Source organism: Plectropomus leopardus, chromosome 7 (genome assembly GCF_026936395.1).
Source record: "Plectropomus leopardus strain MGB_pleo_1.0 chromosome 7, ASM2693639v1, whole genome shotgun sequence".
Lineage (NCBI taxonomy): Eukaryota > Metazoa > Chordata > Actinopteri > Perciformes > Serranidae > Plectropomus > Plectropomus leopardus.
Window position 1 is genome coordinate 6,904,059 of NC_142182.1, and position 15,041 is coordinate 6,919,099.

General features: G+C 41.1%; 2 protein-coding genes across 4 annotated transcripts in view; both read right to left on the reverse strand.

Annotated features, from left to right (window-relative positions):
• nrn1la (neuritin 1-like a) overlaps positions 1-15,041 on the reverse strand; it is a 79,330-nt gene that overhangs the window by 42,796 nt on the left and 21,493 nt on the right. The gene's annotated exons all lie outside the window — the stretch shown is intronic.
• Positions 9,741-12,729, reverse strand: LOC121949871 (tripartite motif-containing protein 16-like). The gene has a single exon (XM_042495689.2). It carries the CDS (start codon positions 12,700-12,702, stop codon positions 11,131-11,133), a length of 1,572 nt encoding a protein of 523 aa, XP_042351623.2. The 5' UTR covers positions 12,703-12,729; the 3' UTR covers positions 9,741-11,130.

Sequence of the window (15,041 nt, forward strand, 5' to 3'; positions counted from 1 at the left end):
AAAGTTTTGAGGTACTTGCACTTTATAATTTAATTTATAATTGAGATGAGACTTTCTTCAATTTCATTGCACTGTTCTGCAATAGCTGAATAGCATCTGTATGGAAATCTTGTTGCAGCCAGCCCCTGATGTCTGTGCAACAGTAGTGAATGGGAAAAAAAGATAGCATTTTCTCTTACATATGTTCTGGAAATTATTCGAAATTTTGCACTAAATCTGGATGGAAGTGTGGAAAAATATTTATCTCTTTTTTTTTAAATCTGTGTTCATGACCAACTGACCTCAACTTCTGAGCAGGTGTGAAAGCAAATTAAGACTTTGTACATGACATTAACTTTTATTTCAGTAAAACATTCACCAGCAAATTCAACGACAGCTAAAGCATAAAAGACTGAAGGGCAGAAGATAAGATGCGTTTGCAAACCCATTTTATGAAATAACTTTAGTGTGAAAAGAATGAGACAGAAGACTGTACATACAGAATGCAATGTTCCTATCTGCTATATGACGCACACCTCTCATCTCAATCCTTTCTCTCTGTCATCTCTTCATTAGCCTGCTATTTTCAAAAGAGACTCATGCTGAGTAAAAGACACTATTTATAAGTACAGAAAAGGATGAGAGATGTAAAGAGCTTTGAGTGGACAACTAGACCCTTTCATAATGTCACCAGTGGTGGAAGAAGTATTCAGATCCTTCACCTAAGTGAAAGTACTAATACTACACTGTGAAAATACTGTTACAAGTAAAAGTCCAGCATTGAAAATGTTTCTTAATTAAAAGTCAGTATAATTAGGAGCATGTACTTACAGTACTTAGGGTAAAAGTACCCAATGCAGAAAATTTTTTAAAAAATTAAAAAAAAATAAAAATTAGGGAAAACACCTCCAGACACAAAATTATGTTTGAAAAAAAAAAAAAAAAAACACCCTAAAACTATATATATATATATATATATATATATATATATATATATATATATATATATATATATACATATAAAAGAAGAAAAAAAAACCCCAAAAACTAAAACATATTTATAAAAATAGAAAAAGACTTAACTGTTGAATAGTTGTCAATTTAGAATAAAAAATCATATTTTCTAAACTCTACCTATGATTTTATGCAAAAATCTTTATCAGTAAGGTAATTAATGCTGTCATGTAACACCAATATCAAAAGTATTTGCAGGTCTCTATCACATTGACAGACTCATTTTGTTGAGAGACCATCTCCCAAGCAGTGAAATACTTCATAAATTAATTAAAAAGAAATATTCATAAAGTTAAAGTCTTGTTTTTAACTGATTTAAGTGTATATTTTATTGTCACAAAGTACTCTTGAAAATCAAGTAAGGTATTACTGAATGTTCAAACACAAATAAACAATAATAATAATGAGATGAAAATCTTTTCTTTATCTTACTTTTCCTCTTTTCGCCAAATATATTGTTAGTAACGTAAACAGCAGGAAGAATTACTTTGTCACGATTGGGCCAATGCTGTATTTATACCAACAAGCCATCAGCACAACTCTGCAGAAGTTATTGCACTTGCAGAATGAGCCAGCTCTGATCTTAATACGTTTGGTGCATTAGACAGTTGGCAGGAGTGAGATGTTTAATACCAACTAGGCGGACTAGCACAACTTTCCCTCTAAAGCAGAGATGAAATAAAACGAGCCTCGGAGTTTACGCAGGGCTTTTAAGTCTGATAAGGCTTGTGATCAGTGATTAAATTGGCTTTAATAGCAGGGAGGTCTGAGCATGTGTGGGTGCAAGCGTGTGTGTTTTTTGGTTTGATATAAATTGGTCAAATTGGAGCTTGTAGCGGCATTTTACAACTCTCTCGCTCGCCTCGCTCTACTGCAGGGCAGGTGCTCATAAAGGAAACTCGTATGAAAGAAAAACTTGTATTTTATCTCCATATGGATCCCTTTTCTCCTCATCGCTCAATAGGCAGATGCTCTCCCGTCTCTCCACCTCTGGATGATCTTGGAGCTGTGTTAAAGGTAAAGGACGGGATGAGAAAGTATCAGAAACTGTTTTGTCCCCTGCTGGCTGGCGATACGTGACAGTAGGTGAATGAATATTCATCAATACGCCACACGTTCGAGGTCACAGCTGGAGTTTATCCGAAGAGCAGCCGGAACACACGGCCTGCATTCACGCTGCAGTGAAATATGGCCGTTTCTCCTCATTCTCCTCATGGGACGCTTAAATCCTTTACACATGCTAATGAGCCAGCATGACACCCCATTCTACTATCAGGGCAAACATGAAGTGCTGATTCAGATCATTTGTGCACCAGAGGACCAGTGGCTGAACTAAATAATATGATAATATGACATGATTAAAGTCACTTTCTCCTTAACGCATGGAGAATAAGTCAAAAGAAATGCCACATATTAAAGCTAAAGCAAGATATGACAAACAAGCCATTTACCATCTTTGGTTGGTAATAAATGTTGCTATGGTTGCAGCATGCTATGGTTACACACAATACGCCTTGTCAGCAGAACATCCGCTTCCACTTTGTATGCCGTTTTAGTTGTTCCTCCGCGCTCCACAGCAACATTTCCCTAGAAAATCAATGCAGCTCTACACCAGGTATGCACTCACACCTGCAGCAGTGTAACCTGAGGGCTAACAAAAGGATTACCGTCCCCCTTAACTAGCATACACAAATTACAATAACTGTAAAAAAAAAAAGGTTCAACAGAGTATAAAAGTGGGCTGATCTCATTATTCACAGTGGCTGCTGCTGTCCACATTGCAGAGTGAATGAGGGAGACTCGCTGCTTCTCTGAGCCCCGAATCTTTGCACAGGTTTAGTTCACTTAATCGGCTGGTTGCTGCTGTCAATCAATAATTTTCACAGCAGAGGAGGACTGATATCTTCATTGCTGTGTCTTGTCTACACCCCTTTTCTGTTCCAACGGCAACAAATTAACATTCAGCTTTGCTACTGTTTGGTGCTTGTTGTGTAAAAGATTATTCACAGCCATCGCAGGACGCTGACTTAATGCATTTTGCCTTCTAAACAACAGCGCTCATCTCACTCCGCTCTGCTATAATATGTAAAGCATACTTTGGTATTCACTTTCATATCCAACAGTAATCAGCACCAATCAATGAGTCTTCTACTTCAATCAACACCCAGAGTTTGCACCTCGACTGCAGGAACTATCCAGCATATATTGTTCGTTTGCATTTAAGAGTGGCCGCGCTGTTAGTTTGCAGTTGTGGAGGAAATCAGTCATACTGACAAACTGTAGTTGCATTTTGTTGCACTCTTATACTGCATGTCTGTCTCTACAACAGGCAGAAAAACATCAGAGAAATGATGGAGCCCACTGGGACTCTGTGGAGAGGTTTGATAATTGTCCTAATTGTTTTCTTGACTCAATCCGTTAACTGCCCGAGGCTCTTGCTGAAAACAAGGATTAAACACAACAAGACCATCTCTGACCAATGTATCCTCACACAATGGTTTGTATGATATCTTAAAAAATCCACATTCAGTAGTTTGTATGGCATCTAACAAATTAACACCCCATGAATGACGTCACGTAATGAATATAAAGTTAAAATAACAACTGGTTCTCATTCTGAGCCGTCGCATATCTCCGCTTTGCAGTGGACTTCCACGTGTAAATATGATGCTGTATTAAGTATCTTTCTGCATCTACTGTTGATGTTCCAGGGTGTCGCTACCATGATGTCAAACCAGGGACATAGTGGGATTACGCTGCATGTGGTTATGTTCAGGCAACAGAAGAAAATGGCAACCAATGCCGCGACCTCAACAAATGCACATGCTGGCACGGATGGTTAGGATTAGGAAAGAAGTTAGTTAAGGAAAAACAGGCACATGGTAAGACGTAGAAAAAAAACCCATCACATTAAATGGGAAGCAAACACCTTACTCTCTCATGAAAGTCTGGGATTTGTTCCATCGACCAACCCGCCCGCCCTACAGGGACCTTTGTGCTCATTATATTACATCGTTACTGGCAGCATTTCAACCTGATGCTACCCATCCGCATGTCATTGTATCATTTTTGTATCCAGATGTAAAGAAAAATCAATATTTGTTTGGTTTTGCTCACAGTCAGTCACTGCAAGTATTCTTTGATTTACTGTGATGTGTTATTTGACAGAGTTAGTAGTTCATCGTGCCAAGATACCGCCAAAACTTTTAGAAATTTTTTCCACATGCCTGTGACCTAAAGCTTCTATTCACATGATGGGTATCAAATGAGGGTGGAAAAAAAGATATCAAATTCAGTACTCTTTTGGTATTACTTTAAGGCAGCGTTTCCCAAACCTCTCCTCACGTACCACTTGTCCTGCATGTTTTAGTTCTCTCCCTGCTGCAGCACATCTGAATTAAACGATCAGTCTGTCAGCAAGCAGCTTCAGGAGCTCATAACAATCTGATCATTTGAATAAGCTGTGCTGGAGCCACGGCCGGCACATGCATTTTGGCCGCTCTGGGCAAAAAACAATTATGCTGCCCCTCTATTTGCAATGAAGTCTTCCATACCAGCATTAACACACAAAGGTGAAAATGCCACATAAAGCAAGAAACAGGAACAACAAACACCAATATGACTTACACATAATGCAAATAGCCAGTGCAACAATCACGTGCTCGAAGTGTCACCAATGTAAAAAGTATGCATGTCTCATCATGCAGGCGTTTGGTGGATCCATACACAAATAACGCACCAAATAGATCTTCATAATAACTTCAATAACTTGGTTCAAAATTCTATACACACAGTGATGACAGCACATTTTTCCAAACAATACAATTTTATAATATCATAATATAAACTAGAGGGCACATAAAGCTTGGTCTGCCTTTCAGGTGTGTACACAGTGTTTTGCAAGACCAAATTAATGTCCAGCTCTTTCCATTCATTAAACTTTCATGGTCAGCTTATTTTCCATGGCCGCTAAGGATGACATATTTTCCAGTATTTAACACCGTATTCAAAAGAAGTAAAATGTAACATCCACGCTTGCCTTTTCAGACTCTACATTTGTTAACATCCAACTACAATAACACACAGAAAACTTTCACTCAGTAATGTTACCTGCTCCCTTATCCTCGATTGTTTTTTTTTTCCAAAGACAAGTTTCCAATCAAAGTGTTGGCCTGGCTGAAATTGGCTGTTGAGAGCTGGGGGCAGGATGTGAGGCAGCGATGCGGCTGCAGATGCAGTGTGATAAACACGTCTCAACAATTCATTGTGCTTACAGTAAACGCAGCCTAGTATGATAAGAGTTTATGGTTTATGTGCAATTTACTCACGAATAGTTGGCACACATTTTGCCATCCTTGCCAAAGTGCTGCCCTGGGCAACTGCCTAGTTTGCCTATATGGATGTGCTGGCAGTGGCTGTAGCAGAGAGACATCAAAAACATGAAAGACAAGTGGTACTCAGAGAGAGGTTTGGGAAATGCTGCTTTAAGAGGGCAGGTTTTGACACCGGTCCTATGTAATTACCTACCTACCTACTTACTAATGTACCTCTCTACCTATATTCCCATGTACCTATACATACATTTTTCTCATGCATTATGTTCAAAGGATTCCTCCATACTAAGGCTGGGTCCACAAAGTCATTAATTTTCAATGGAGCAGCTTCACAAAGAGTCTCTTGATGACGTCACAGACAAGGGTTTCTGGACCTTTTCACACAGAAAAGTTAAAATTGTTGTATTTACAAATGCAGGGCTGCTGCTCTCTAAACCATTAACACTGCTCTGTGCTGCATTAGTACTGCAACATCTTCCAAACTCTCTGCTTTTACTCCGTGCTTCTTTCAGTTCACCTAGCAAATCTGCCGCACCGAGGCCACGTCCATCGTCTCTGTTCCGAAGAACAAGATGTGTTAGGATGCCAGTCAACAGACTGGGCTGAAACGACTGCAGTGCTGTAGTGTACAGTGACTGCATGTTGCTGATGGGTATACAGTGTCTCCACCAGGTGATACAGTATATGTCTGTGGCATCTGGATCAATAAGTGAGTGTAAACTGCTGGAGAAAGATGTGGGAGCAAAATCCTCCACTACAGCACTGCTCTGTGTTTCTCTTTTCTTTTGTTCTCTCACCAAATGTTAATATGTTTGATTATTTCTTAACTATTTCACATGCATACTCTCATTTATTCACTCATTCACAACACAAACATCTCGTACTGTATTTCCAACTAACGATCACTGGAAGAAATGCCAATTTGGGGAGGGATTTAGGGAGTAAAACCTGTGTAATAAGGCTCTGTCTTGGCTTTAAGTTGCTGGTGCATAGCCAATTACAAACTGACTGCCAAAACCTATATTTCCCACTGACAAACAAACATCCAGACTCTGATTAAGGTGAGTTGAAGCCCAGACAAGCCGGCACCACTGCTAACAGAGTTGGACAGATCAGAGGGAGTCTCAAATTAACACCGGCCGATACTGACTGGTGGATTTTGGCACAGTGACTGTCTCAATCGGATAACCAACTAACAAGCTGATAGTGTTAAATATTAACTCCCTTAATATATTTAACTAATTGACGCTATTGCAAAATCTGGCTAATTGTATCTACAATTCTGGTATGTCTTATGAATGAGTTAAAAACATATTTAAACCCAACATACACACACAGAGTTAGCTATGTTAGGGCTATATGCTCTGCTTCAATTGTGTGAGAGTCGGTGTCGGCTGACCAAAATTTCTTGCATGTCAGAAATTCATCCGACCTTCCGACGGCCGTTTAGAAGCAGATAATTGGTGCTCGCTCCCCCCTGCACACTGTACGGAAAACAACGCCGGACAATGCTAAAATCCAATATGACTCTAAAATGAGCTCAAAACTCGGGTCAAAAATGTGCTTAAATCACTTGTCTTAAGAGTGATTCATGAATCACAAGTGAACCCTTTCAAAGGATGATTCCTCCGCTCGGATCTGCACTGAATTGATAAATCAGGGCCATTGTTACTAAACACAAAATGCTACTTTTTAACAGTTCAAACTGATAAATCAGCATCGCTAGAAGAGATGTTTTGAGGCACTGGAGGAAACTGTTTCACTAATCAGGAGCTACAAAGAGTTATTGCAGATTTATAGTATTCCACGAATAAAATCTGGTAGTTTAGACTGGTTTACCCTCCACTAAATCTCCAGCGCCGCTCTGCATCATCTCACCACACAGAGCGGCACGTAACACAACTTAATAAAGTTGGACAGGAACACATCAGACTTTCCGCATTTTTGGAAATATGCAGAGTTACGTCGATGAATATGTATAAGTCTCGGATCTGAACCGCCGCAGCACATGTGTAAAGTGAATTCCTCCAGAGACCGACTCTGATGGGTACAACCTCACTCTCACACAAGACGATCTAAGGGAGGCAATCCTCTGAGTGGGAGCGACTGATGCATTTATCTGAGAAACAGAAAGAGGAAGAGGGAGAGAGAGAGAGAGCAAGCCGGGAAGAATTTTAAGAGAGGACGAAAAAAAAGGGAGGAAAGTTAGAGGAGGCTCTGGGGAAAGTTGGGACGATGGAGCGAGAAAGAAAGGTTGGTGAGGAGAGAAAGAATGAGAGGGGAGGGAGGTGAGGTAGTAATGCCTGTGAAGAAGAAGTGGGGAGAAGAGGACACCTTGAGAGGGAGAAAGAGGAGAAGTAAATGACAGTTGATTAAAAATGCAACCACTTAAATCGTGCAAGTTTGCTGTCTGGAAGTTAGTTAAAGTGTTCCGAGCTCCAGCTGTGAAGAAGGGAGGAAACGACAGAGAGAAAGTAGATTTAGAAGTGGAGGAGACAGAGAACGCGCAAGAGAGATGGAGACGGACGGAGAGATTCAGAAAATGAGACAGAGACAAAGTCGTTCTGCTGTGATAAATATCTGTCAGTCTCTGGTATAAAACAAAGAAAGCAGCGATGTGTGGTCATGATTGCGCCTGGTGATTTCCCTACTGGTCTCTGTCACACACACACACCATTGTAAGTGGAGACAACACACACACACACACACACACACACACACACACACACACACACACACACACACACCCACACACACCCACACACACACACACACACACACTCCTGCCTCAGTTTCAGTCCCTGCAGAGCAACACAGGGGTGATTAAAAAGCCTTTTGAACAAAGGCATGCGTTGAGGAATGTCTGTTCACCTTACAAAAAAGCATGTGTGTGTGCATGCGTGTGTGTGCGTGCAAAGTGGTTGGGGATCCTCCAGGCGTTTAAAAGCTGAATGCATCTCTTGCCACACACACACACACACACACACACACACACCTCAGTGACTGTTGCACCTCAGGAGGTGGAGGATCTAATCATTTTGGCAGGAAGCTTTTAACATCAGCGCCTGTGTTTTATTCAGCAGAGTTGCTCCCATCAGCCTCCCTGCGCATGAGGACAGCGCCTGACAATAAAACAAACGCACCTGGCCACAGGAGACGAGAGCGGGGAGCCATAAGATGAAGTTTTTCTTCCAAAATCACCTGTTTCTTGGCAGACGTACATCATGGAATATAGATGACTCGAAGCTTGCGAGCAAAAACATTTTGGATTGAAATAGATACAAATTGCAGCGCTGTATTTGGCCTGTTCGGACTCTACAACACTCATTTGTTTGTTCTGTGGCCAGTTTAGAGCCAGCAGCCAGGTAATTAAAAACAAATTAGAGTGAACTTTCCCTCTAACTCATTCTAGCCGTTTTTCGGTTGTCTCGTCTGATGACTCTGTCAGCTCCGTGGGTGTTTTAAGTGCAACCTGCTGAGCAATAAACTCGATTCCTCACGGCGACGTAAAAAAAATAAAATCGGGAGAAACTTAAGTGCTTACAAAAACATTTGTTAAAAATGAAAACTAAAAATATTGGCTGCCCTGATGAGGCTGACATCACCTCTGGGAAGCCCATTTGGCAAAACCCAAACACAGAGTTAGTGTTTGTGAGCAGAGCATCTTCAGTCTAGCAGGGTTTTTTGTTTGTATGCCTTTACCACGCAACACCCTGAGATAATTACCTTGTTTATAATCCGCCGTCTGCCGCCATTTCTGATTCTACTCAAAGCTGATGCAAATGCAGCCGTGTTCCAAAAATAATTATCACAGTTTCTGTCAAAATTATGCAAAGTTACAATGTCGGCTTTATTCATAAGTGCCCATGCAGCATTATGAGGTGTTGTGTGCAAGTGTACACAACATTACATAACAGCCTATCAGAGAGCAGTGAAATGGCACAAATAACGCTCCAGACGAGACTGCACGCACAGGAAACCTCATCTGTCGCTAAAGGAACAGATTTAGTTTATCTGACGGCTACGTAAAGTGACTTTTCACTTTAAGAGAAAATATGATGATCCTCTCTGTTGCTGAATCGTTTTCAAAACTAAAGCTGAAGCCTAAATCTTTCTTTCATGATGTTTAAATAGCACATGTGACAGAATATATAGTAGCGCTGCTGTTGTGAAGATGTTCTGTCTCAGTGTTTTTGCTCTTGAAATGTCATCAACACCCATCAAGCTTTTTTGTCCTTTCAGCTGATTTCGTGCTTGCTGCAAAGGGTTAACAAATCAAAGGTTCAGATCTGGATTTCGCTGCACTACTCTGAACTGATGGATGTGGTTAAGCCAGCTTTAATTATAATCCAAAGTAGATATATTGTCATTCTTTCATTTACTTTATGATACAGAGTGACAGGAGGCTTCAAATGTACTAATGTAGTTAGTTTTTATTTCTGTGTCACGTCAGTTTGGCCCTTCACATGTGGAATTACGACACACCATCACAATACAAAGCATGGGTCATCTTTGTTTTACAGATATCAGCAAAAAATACAAAAATACACAAATAAAATAAAGTTACAAAATAATTTAAGACCAATATTCTTGCAAAAAAAATGAATTTTACCGTGAAGAATTAATTCTACAAAGTTTATAAATCTACAGTTTATCTTGATTAAGAGCTTGTTTTCTCATCTCTTGTGCTTTCTTCAGATAACAAACTAATGCAAATGTTTCAAATATGATCGCAACAATAAATCCACTGCAGGCTGGGACACTGAAGTCCTCCCCTATCAAATGGTAAATATAGCAAAGACGATTTTAGTCGTGGGCGCCTGTTATTCCAGATAAAATCAGGGAGGGACTTTGTAATTTTTTGGAAGAAGTTTTTTTACAGGTGCAGTGGTATATTCTGAAATAGTAAAGAAATGTCCGAAGTATATTCATTTTAAGAAGGTTAATTTATCCAATTAAGGAAATGAGTAATGATGTCCATCGTTGTAGCAGCTCAGCCACGAGGTCCAAAATAGGGTTCTAATTAATAGAGACAATATTTTCTATTTCAGATGATATTTTTATGCCCAAATATGTAAAACTATCAGATAGTTTAAACTTGCCTGCATATTGGTTCGTATTAACTATTTCATATGTAAATAACCAATAATAAGTTTGTAACTAACTACTGCCACTATTTGGATTTGTGTCACTACTGAAAAGGGAACTATATGTCATTTGTAAGTTCCTTTAATGCACTGTGGTAAAAGCAGCAGAAAGTCCACTTTAACTTGCTAAAAGGTTTTTTGGGTTGGGATTGTGTGGGAAACTTAGCAATGTACTGCTGTGGATGGGGGTCAGCAACAAAATGTATTTTAACCAGCTAAAAAAAAGGTCCCACCTAAAATAATCAATATCAATTTAAGTGTATTTTCACAGCTTTATCTTAATGTCAGACAGTGATTTCCAACAGGAAAATTAAGCCATTATATCGATCTCAAAGCCAGACTATTGTTTGCGTTATTGTGTGACTTTTTAAAGGGGTTAATTCGGTTTCACCAGTGTATATAACATATACATGTTGTTGGGAATGTGGGTGTTGCTACAATAAACCCTCATTCCCACTGCACAAAAAAAACCTGCTAACATCTGACCTTTGCTCTGTAAAGCACTTTGAATTGTCCTGTTGTATAAAATGCGTCACACAAATAAAGCCGCCTTGCCTACATGATGCTGCACAATAGTCTCACAGTAGCATACAGTCAAGACACCTTATAATGTATCTCCCTAAATCCTGCACACCGGACCTTTAAATGACTTCTGTCTATTTAGGTTCACACAACTCAGCGGTGACTTCGGACAGCTCAGACCAGAAGTCAATCCAAAGTCCATGGTGTAGAGGCTGAGTGAACGTGGTCTGGACTGTGTGGAGCAGAGTCATGGTTTCAGAGACGCTGTAGAAGGACAGAACGCCTGCACTGTGATCCAGGTACACTCCCACTCTGGAGGACTGAGGACCTGAGACTGGAGTGTGGACATTGTTGTGCCAAAAGTGATTTCCACCACTGATACAATATAACGCCCAAGACTTGTCGTTGTATCCAAATCTGCATTCATTGGAGCCCCCTGCTCTGCGGATATTACCGTACGCGACTGCTACACAAGCGTCTCCTCCTTGCCACTCCACCTCCCAGTAACAACGTCCAGTAAGACTCTCTCTGCTCAGGACCTGACAATATTTGGTGAATCTGTCCGGGTGACTTGGATGAGGTTGTTTATGACTCATTTTTGTTGCTTTTCTGCCTCCCTCGGATAACAACAGGTGTGTGTGTGCTGTGTTTGGATCAAATGTGAGGTTACTGAAACACTTTAAGAACTTAGCTCTGGTCTTGGCCTTCAGTTGTGACAGTAAAACGTCCACGTCAAACATCTCACTCAGAACGTTCTGCAGTTTATCTCTCACTTCTGACACAGCCGCTGTCACACTCTCAAACTGGCGCAGAGGATGGAGACTGATGCTGGATGTGGATTCGCTGAGTGCTGACAGTGAGGCGAAGCTGTGTAGAAACTGGGTGTGATCTTCTGTGTGCGAGAGCTTCACCAGTTCAGCGTCTCTCCTCTTCAGCTCGGTGATCTCCTGCTCCAGCTCCTCCTGAAGCTCTTTGACCCGACTCACTTCAGTTTTCTGCTGCGATCTGACCTCCTGCCTCACCTCGGAGCTTCTCTTCTCCGTGAGACGGATCAGCTCAGCGAACATCTTCACACTGTTTCCCACTGCTTCATCAACAGAGCGATTGATGGCCTCCACCGCCTGTTGGAGCAGCTGCACATCTCTCTCTCTGTCCCGGATTCTCTGCTGGATGTTTTGCCGACTCACCTCGAGCTCTCTCTGCCTGCCAGTCCTCTCTGCTGCAGCTGAAACTGTGTCGTGGCCTTTATGTTCGTCCACCGGGCAAAGAGAACAGATAAACTGCTGATCGGTGCGGCAGAACATATTCATCACCTCATCGTGACGAGAGCAGATGTTCTCTCGGAGCCTCTTTGATGGGTCCACCAGATTGTGTTTCTTTAATGGTGCTGAGTTGTAATGAGGCTGGAGGTGTTTGTCAAAGGCCAAATCTTCAGGTGCGGCGTAGCAGCGATCATCAGGAGCAGGTTTCTGCAGTATCTCCACCACAACTGCTAACGTGGCGTTTTTCACCAGCGCAGGCCTCGGCGTGAAGCTCTTCCGACACAGAGGGCAGCTGTGGATTTGCTTCTCGTCCTCCTGATCCCAGAAGCTTTTAATACAGTTCATGCAGTAGTTGTGTCTGCAGGGAATAGTCACTGGATCTTTCAGTTGATCCCGACAGATAAAACAAGAAAAAGTTTTCCGCTGTTCACCTTTCTGCGCCATTTCAGCCTCAGCGACAGCGACCGTCTGAGTTTCACTTTCTGAGAAGTGAAACTAGTTTGAGCTCTGATCTAAATCGCATGTGTTTCTGCAGAAAACAGGGCGTGCCAGGGCTCGCTGCTCTTCACCATGTTGCATACACCCGTGTTTAAACTGTAGATCTGACGGGGAGGGAGGAGAGAAATCTATGAACAGATGCTGCGTTCATGTGATGTTGGAAGGTGGGAGTTTCCCACCTGGGAAGTCATTCTTCTGACTTTGTTGTGTTCATGTGCTTTGAGGTCGTGAAGTGGGAACAACACGGAAGCTACAAAGACGATGGGTTGCATTTTAATGCTAAGGGCGTTTAAACCAGAGGTTGATAGCCGTTTTCAGTTTACTCATGACAATGAAGAGCAAAAAAAAACAGATCAGGTGAGCCGTGATTTCAAAGATATGTATTCTAAAATAATAAAATATAGCTTAAAAATAGCTTTGCATGACTGATTACCAGGGTTTATGCTAAAAGAATAATGTTTTGAACTAATCTAGGTCACTCTACATGGACAGTGGTCAACACTAACACCATATTACACTTAAAAGGTGATGAAAAATCAGTATTTATTACTTTATTACTATATAATAGCTTTTTTAAATATACATTATGAAAAAAATAATGAATTAAAAACAGGATTGGATTATTAAATATAGAATATTCAAATAAAACAGGAACTGCTTGTTATTTATCGGGGGGGCATCTCAAGAGCCTTTTTTAAATTTGGTTTTGGAGGAGGGGTATACAACTTAAAATGGATGTATTTTGTTTTGTTTTGGATTTTTTTACTGCCAATTTTTAAAGAAAACATGCCTTATGTTTTTTTAACTTTTATTTTCTTTCAAAATTTTTGGCCAGCTGGTTTGGAAGGCACAGTGGGTTTTTTTAATTACCAAAAATTACACCATTCATCACAGCCAGAAACTGTAAAAAACAAAACAAACAAAAAAAAACAACAGAAATAATCCTTGGATTTTCAAATTTTCAACTGTTTAAGGTGATAGTAAGCCTGGTTTTTGAGACATCCCCAAAAATAATTTTACGTACTTGTTGTAGGAATTTCACACACTGGGGAATGGACAATGTGGTGTCACTTACCTAGGAACGGATGTATTCGAGAATGTTTTTGGAAGTGACTCATATTGATGAGTTAAACATTTACTAAATATATCCAAACTCAACCTCAGTAATCCCCCACAGAGTCATTATAGCCACCGTAAACCTTTTTGACCTTTCCCTTGGGGCACAGACTATTGATTTACAATAAGTTAACATGTTTGAGGAAACAGATGCCGGCTCCTACTTTAACAGAATATAGATCCCGCTGCTAGTTTGAGTCCACTAATGCTGAGGAGTCACATTAACCTTCACAATTTCTTTCACTATTTAGTTATTTTTGCCCGACGGAGCGAGACAGAACGGCTCACAGTGCCACATGAGAAATTCTAACAATTTCAGTCGTTTTCTTAACTAATTGAGAAATTGCCCATATGTCCTACTTTGCACCCTTGGGCAAGGCACTTAACGCTCCAACCTCCCTCCAGGGCCACAGAGCTGTCCGCAGCGATGCCAGCAGCAGATGGGTGAATGCTATGGAAATGAATCTGACCTACGAGAATGTGAATCTGATAATAGCCACACACACTCGCATACACACACAGCTGATGTTCACAGACCTGCAGCAGAGGCCGCTGGCCACCGGTCGGTGCATTATTCAGCCTAAAAGCTTGTTAAGGAGAGCTCACAACGGAGCCGTAATGAAAGATTGATGTGTAAAAAACAGTTTAGTTAGCCTGTGTTATGTAAAGCAATAAAACAGACGTTGCGAGATGGGCATGTAAAGGCAGAGAGGGGGAGACGGAGAGATTTAAGAGGGAATTTCAGCACAGACGCAGGACAGGAGGACAAACGCCCTAACAAGGAGAAGAAATGAGAATGAGCGACAATTGAAAACAAGATCAAAAAGAGACGGAGAAGTCCTAGAAAAGCAGCGAGAATGAAAGACGGAGAGCGAGAGAGAGCGAGTGATCTCAGATGAATTAATGAAGTTCTCCCGAGGCATGAGCTAACATCTCCAGATGAGACACAAGTTACAACCTCTCCAGACCAAACACAAGTCAGCAGAACACAGCGCATTACAGCACAGAGACAACGAGCATCACTGGCAGCACAGCAGCGTGCGGCGCAGAGCAGAGCGGCATAAAACGCACCAGGAAGACAGTCGGCTCGCCATGACGATACAGGCTGCTCTCTGTAGCATGACGCGGCTCTGGGATTAAAGGCATCTATCTCACCAAAACCACAACTT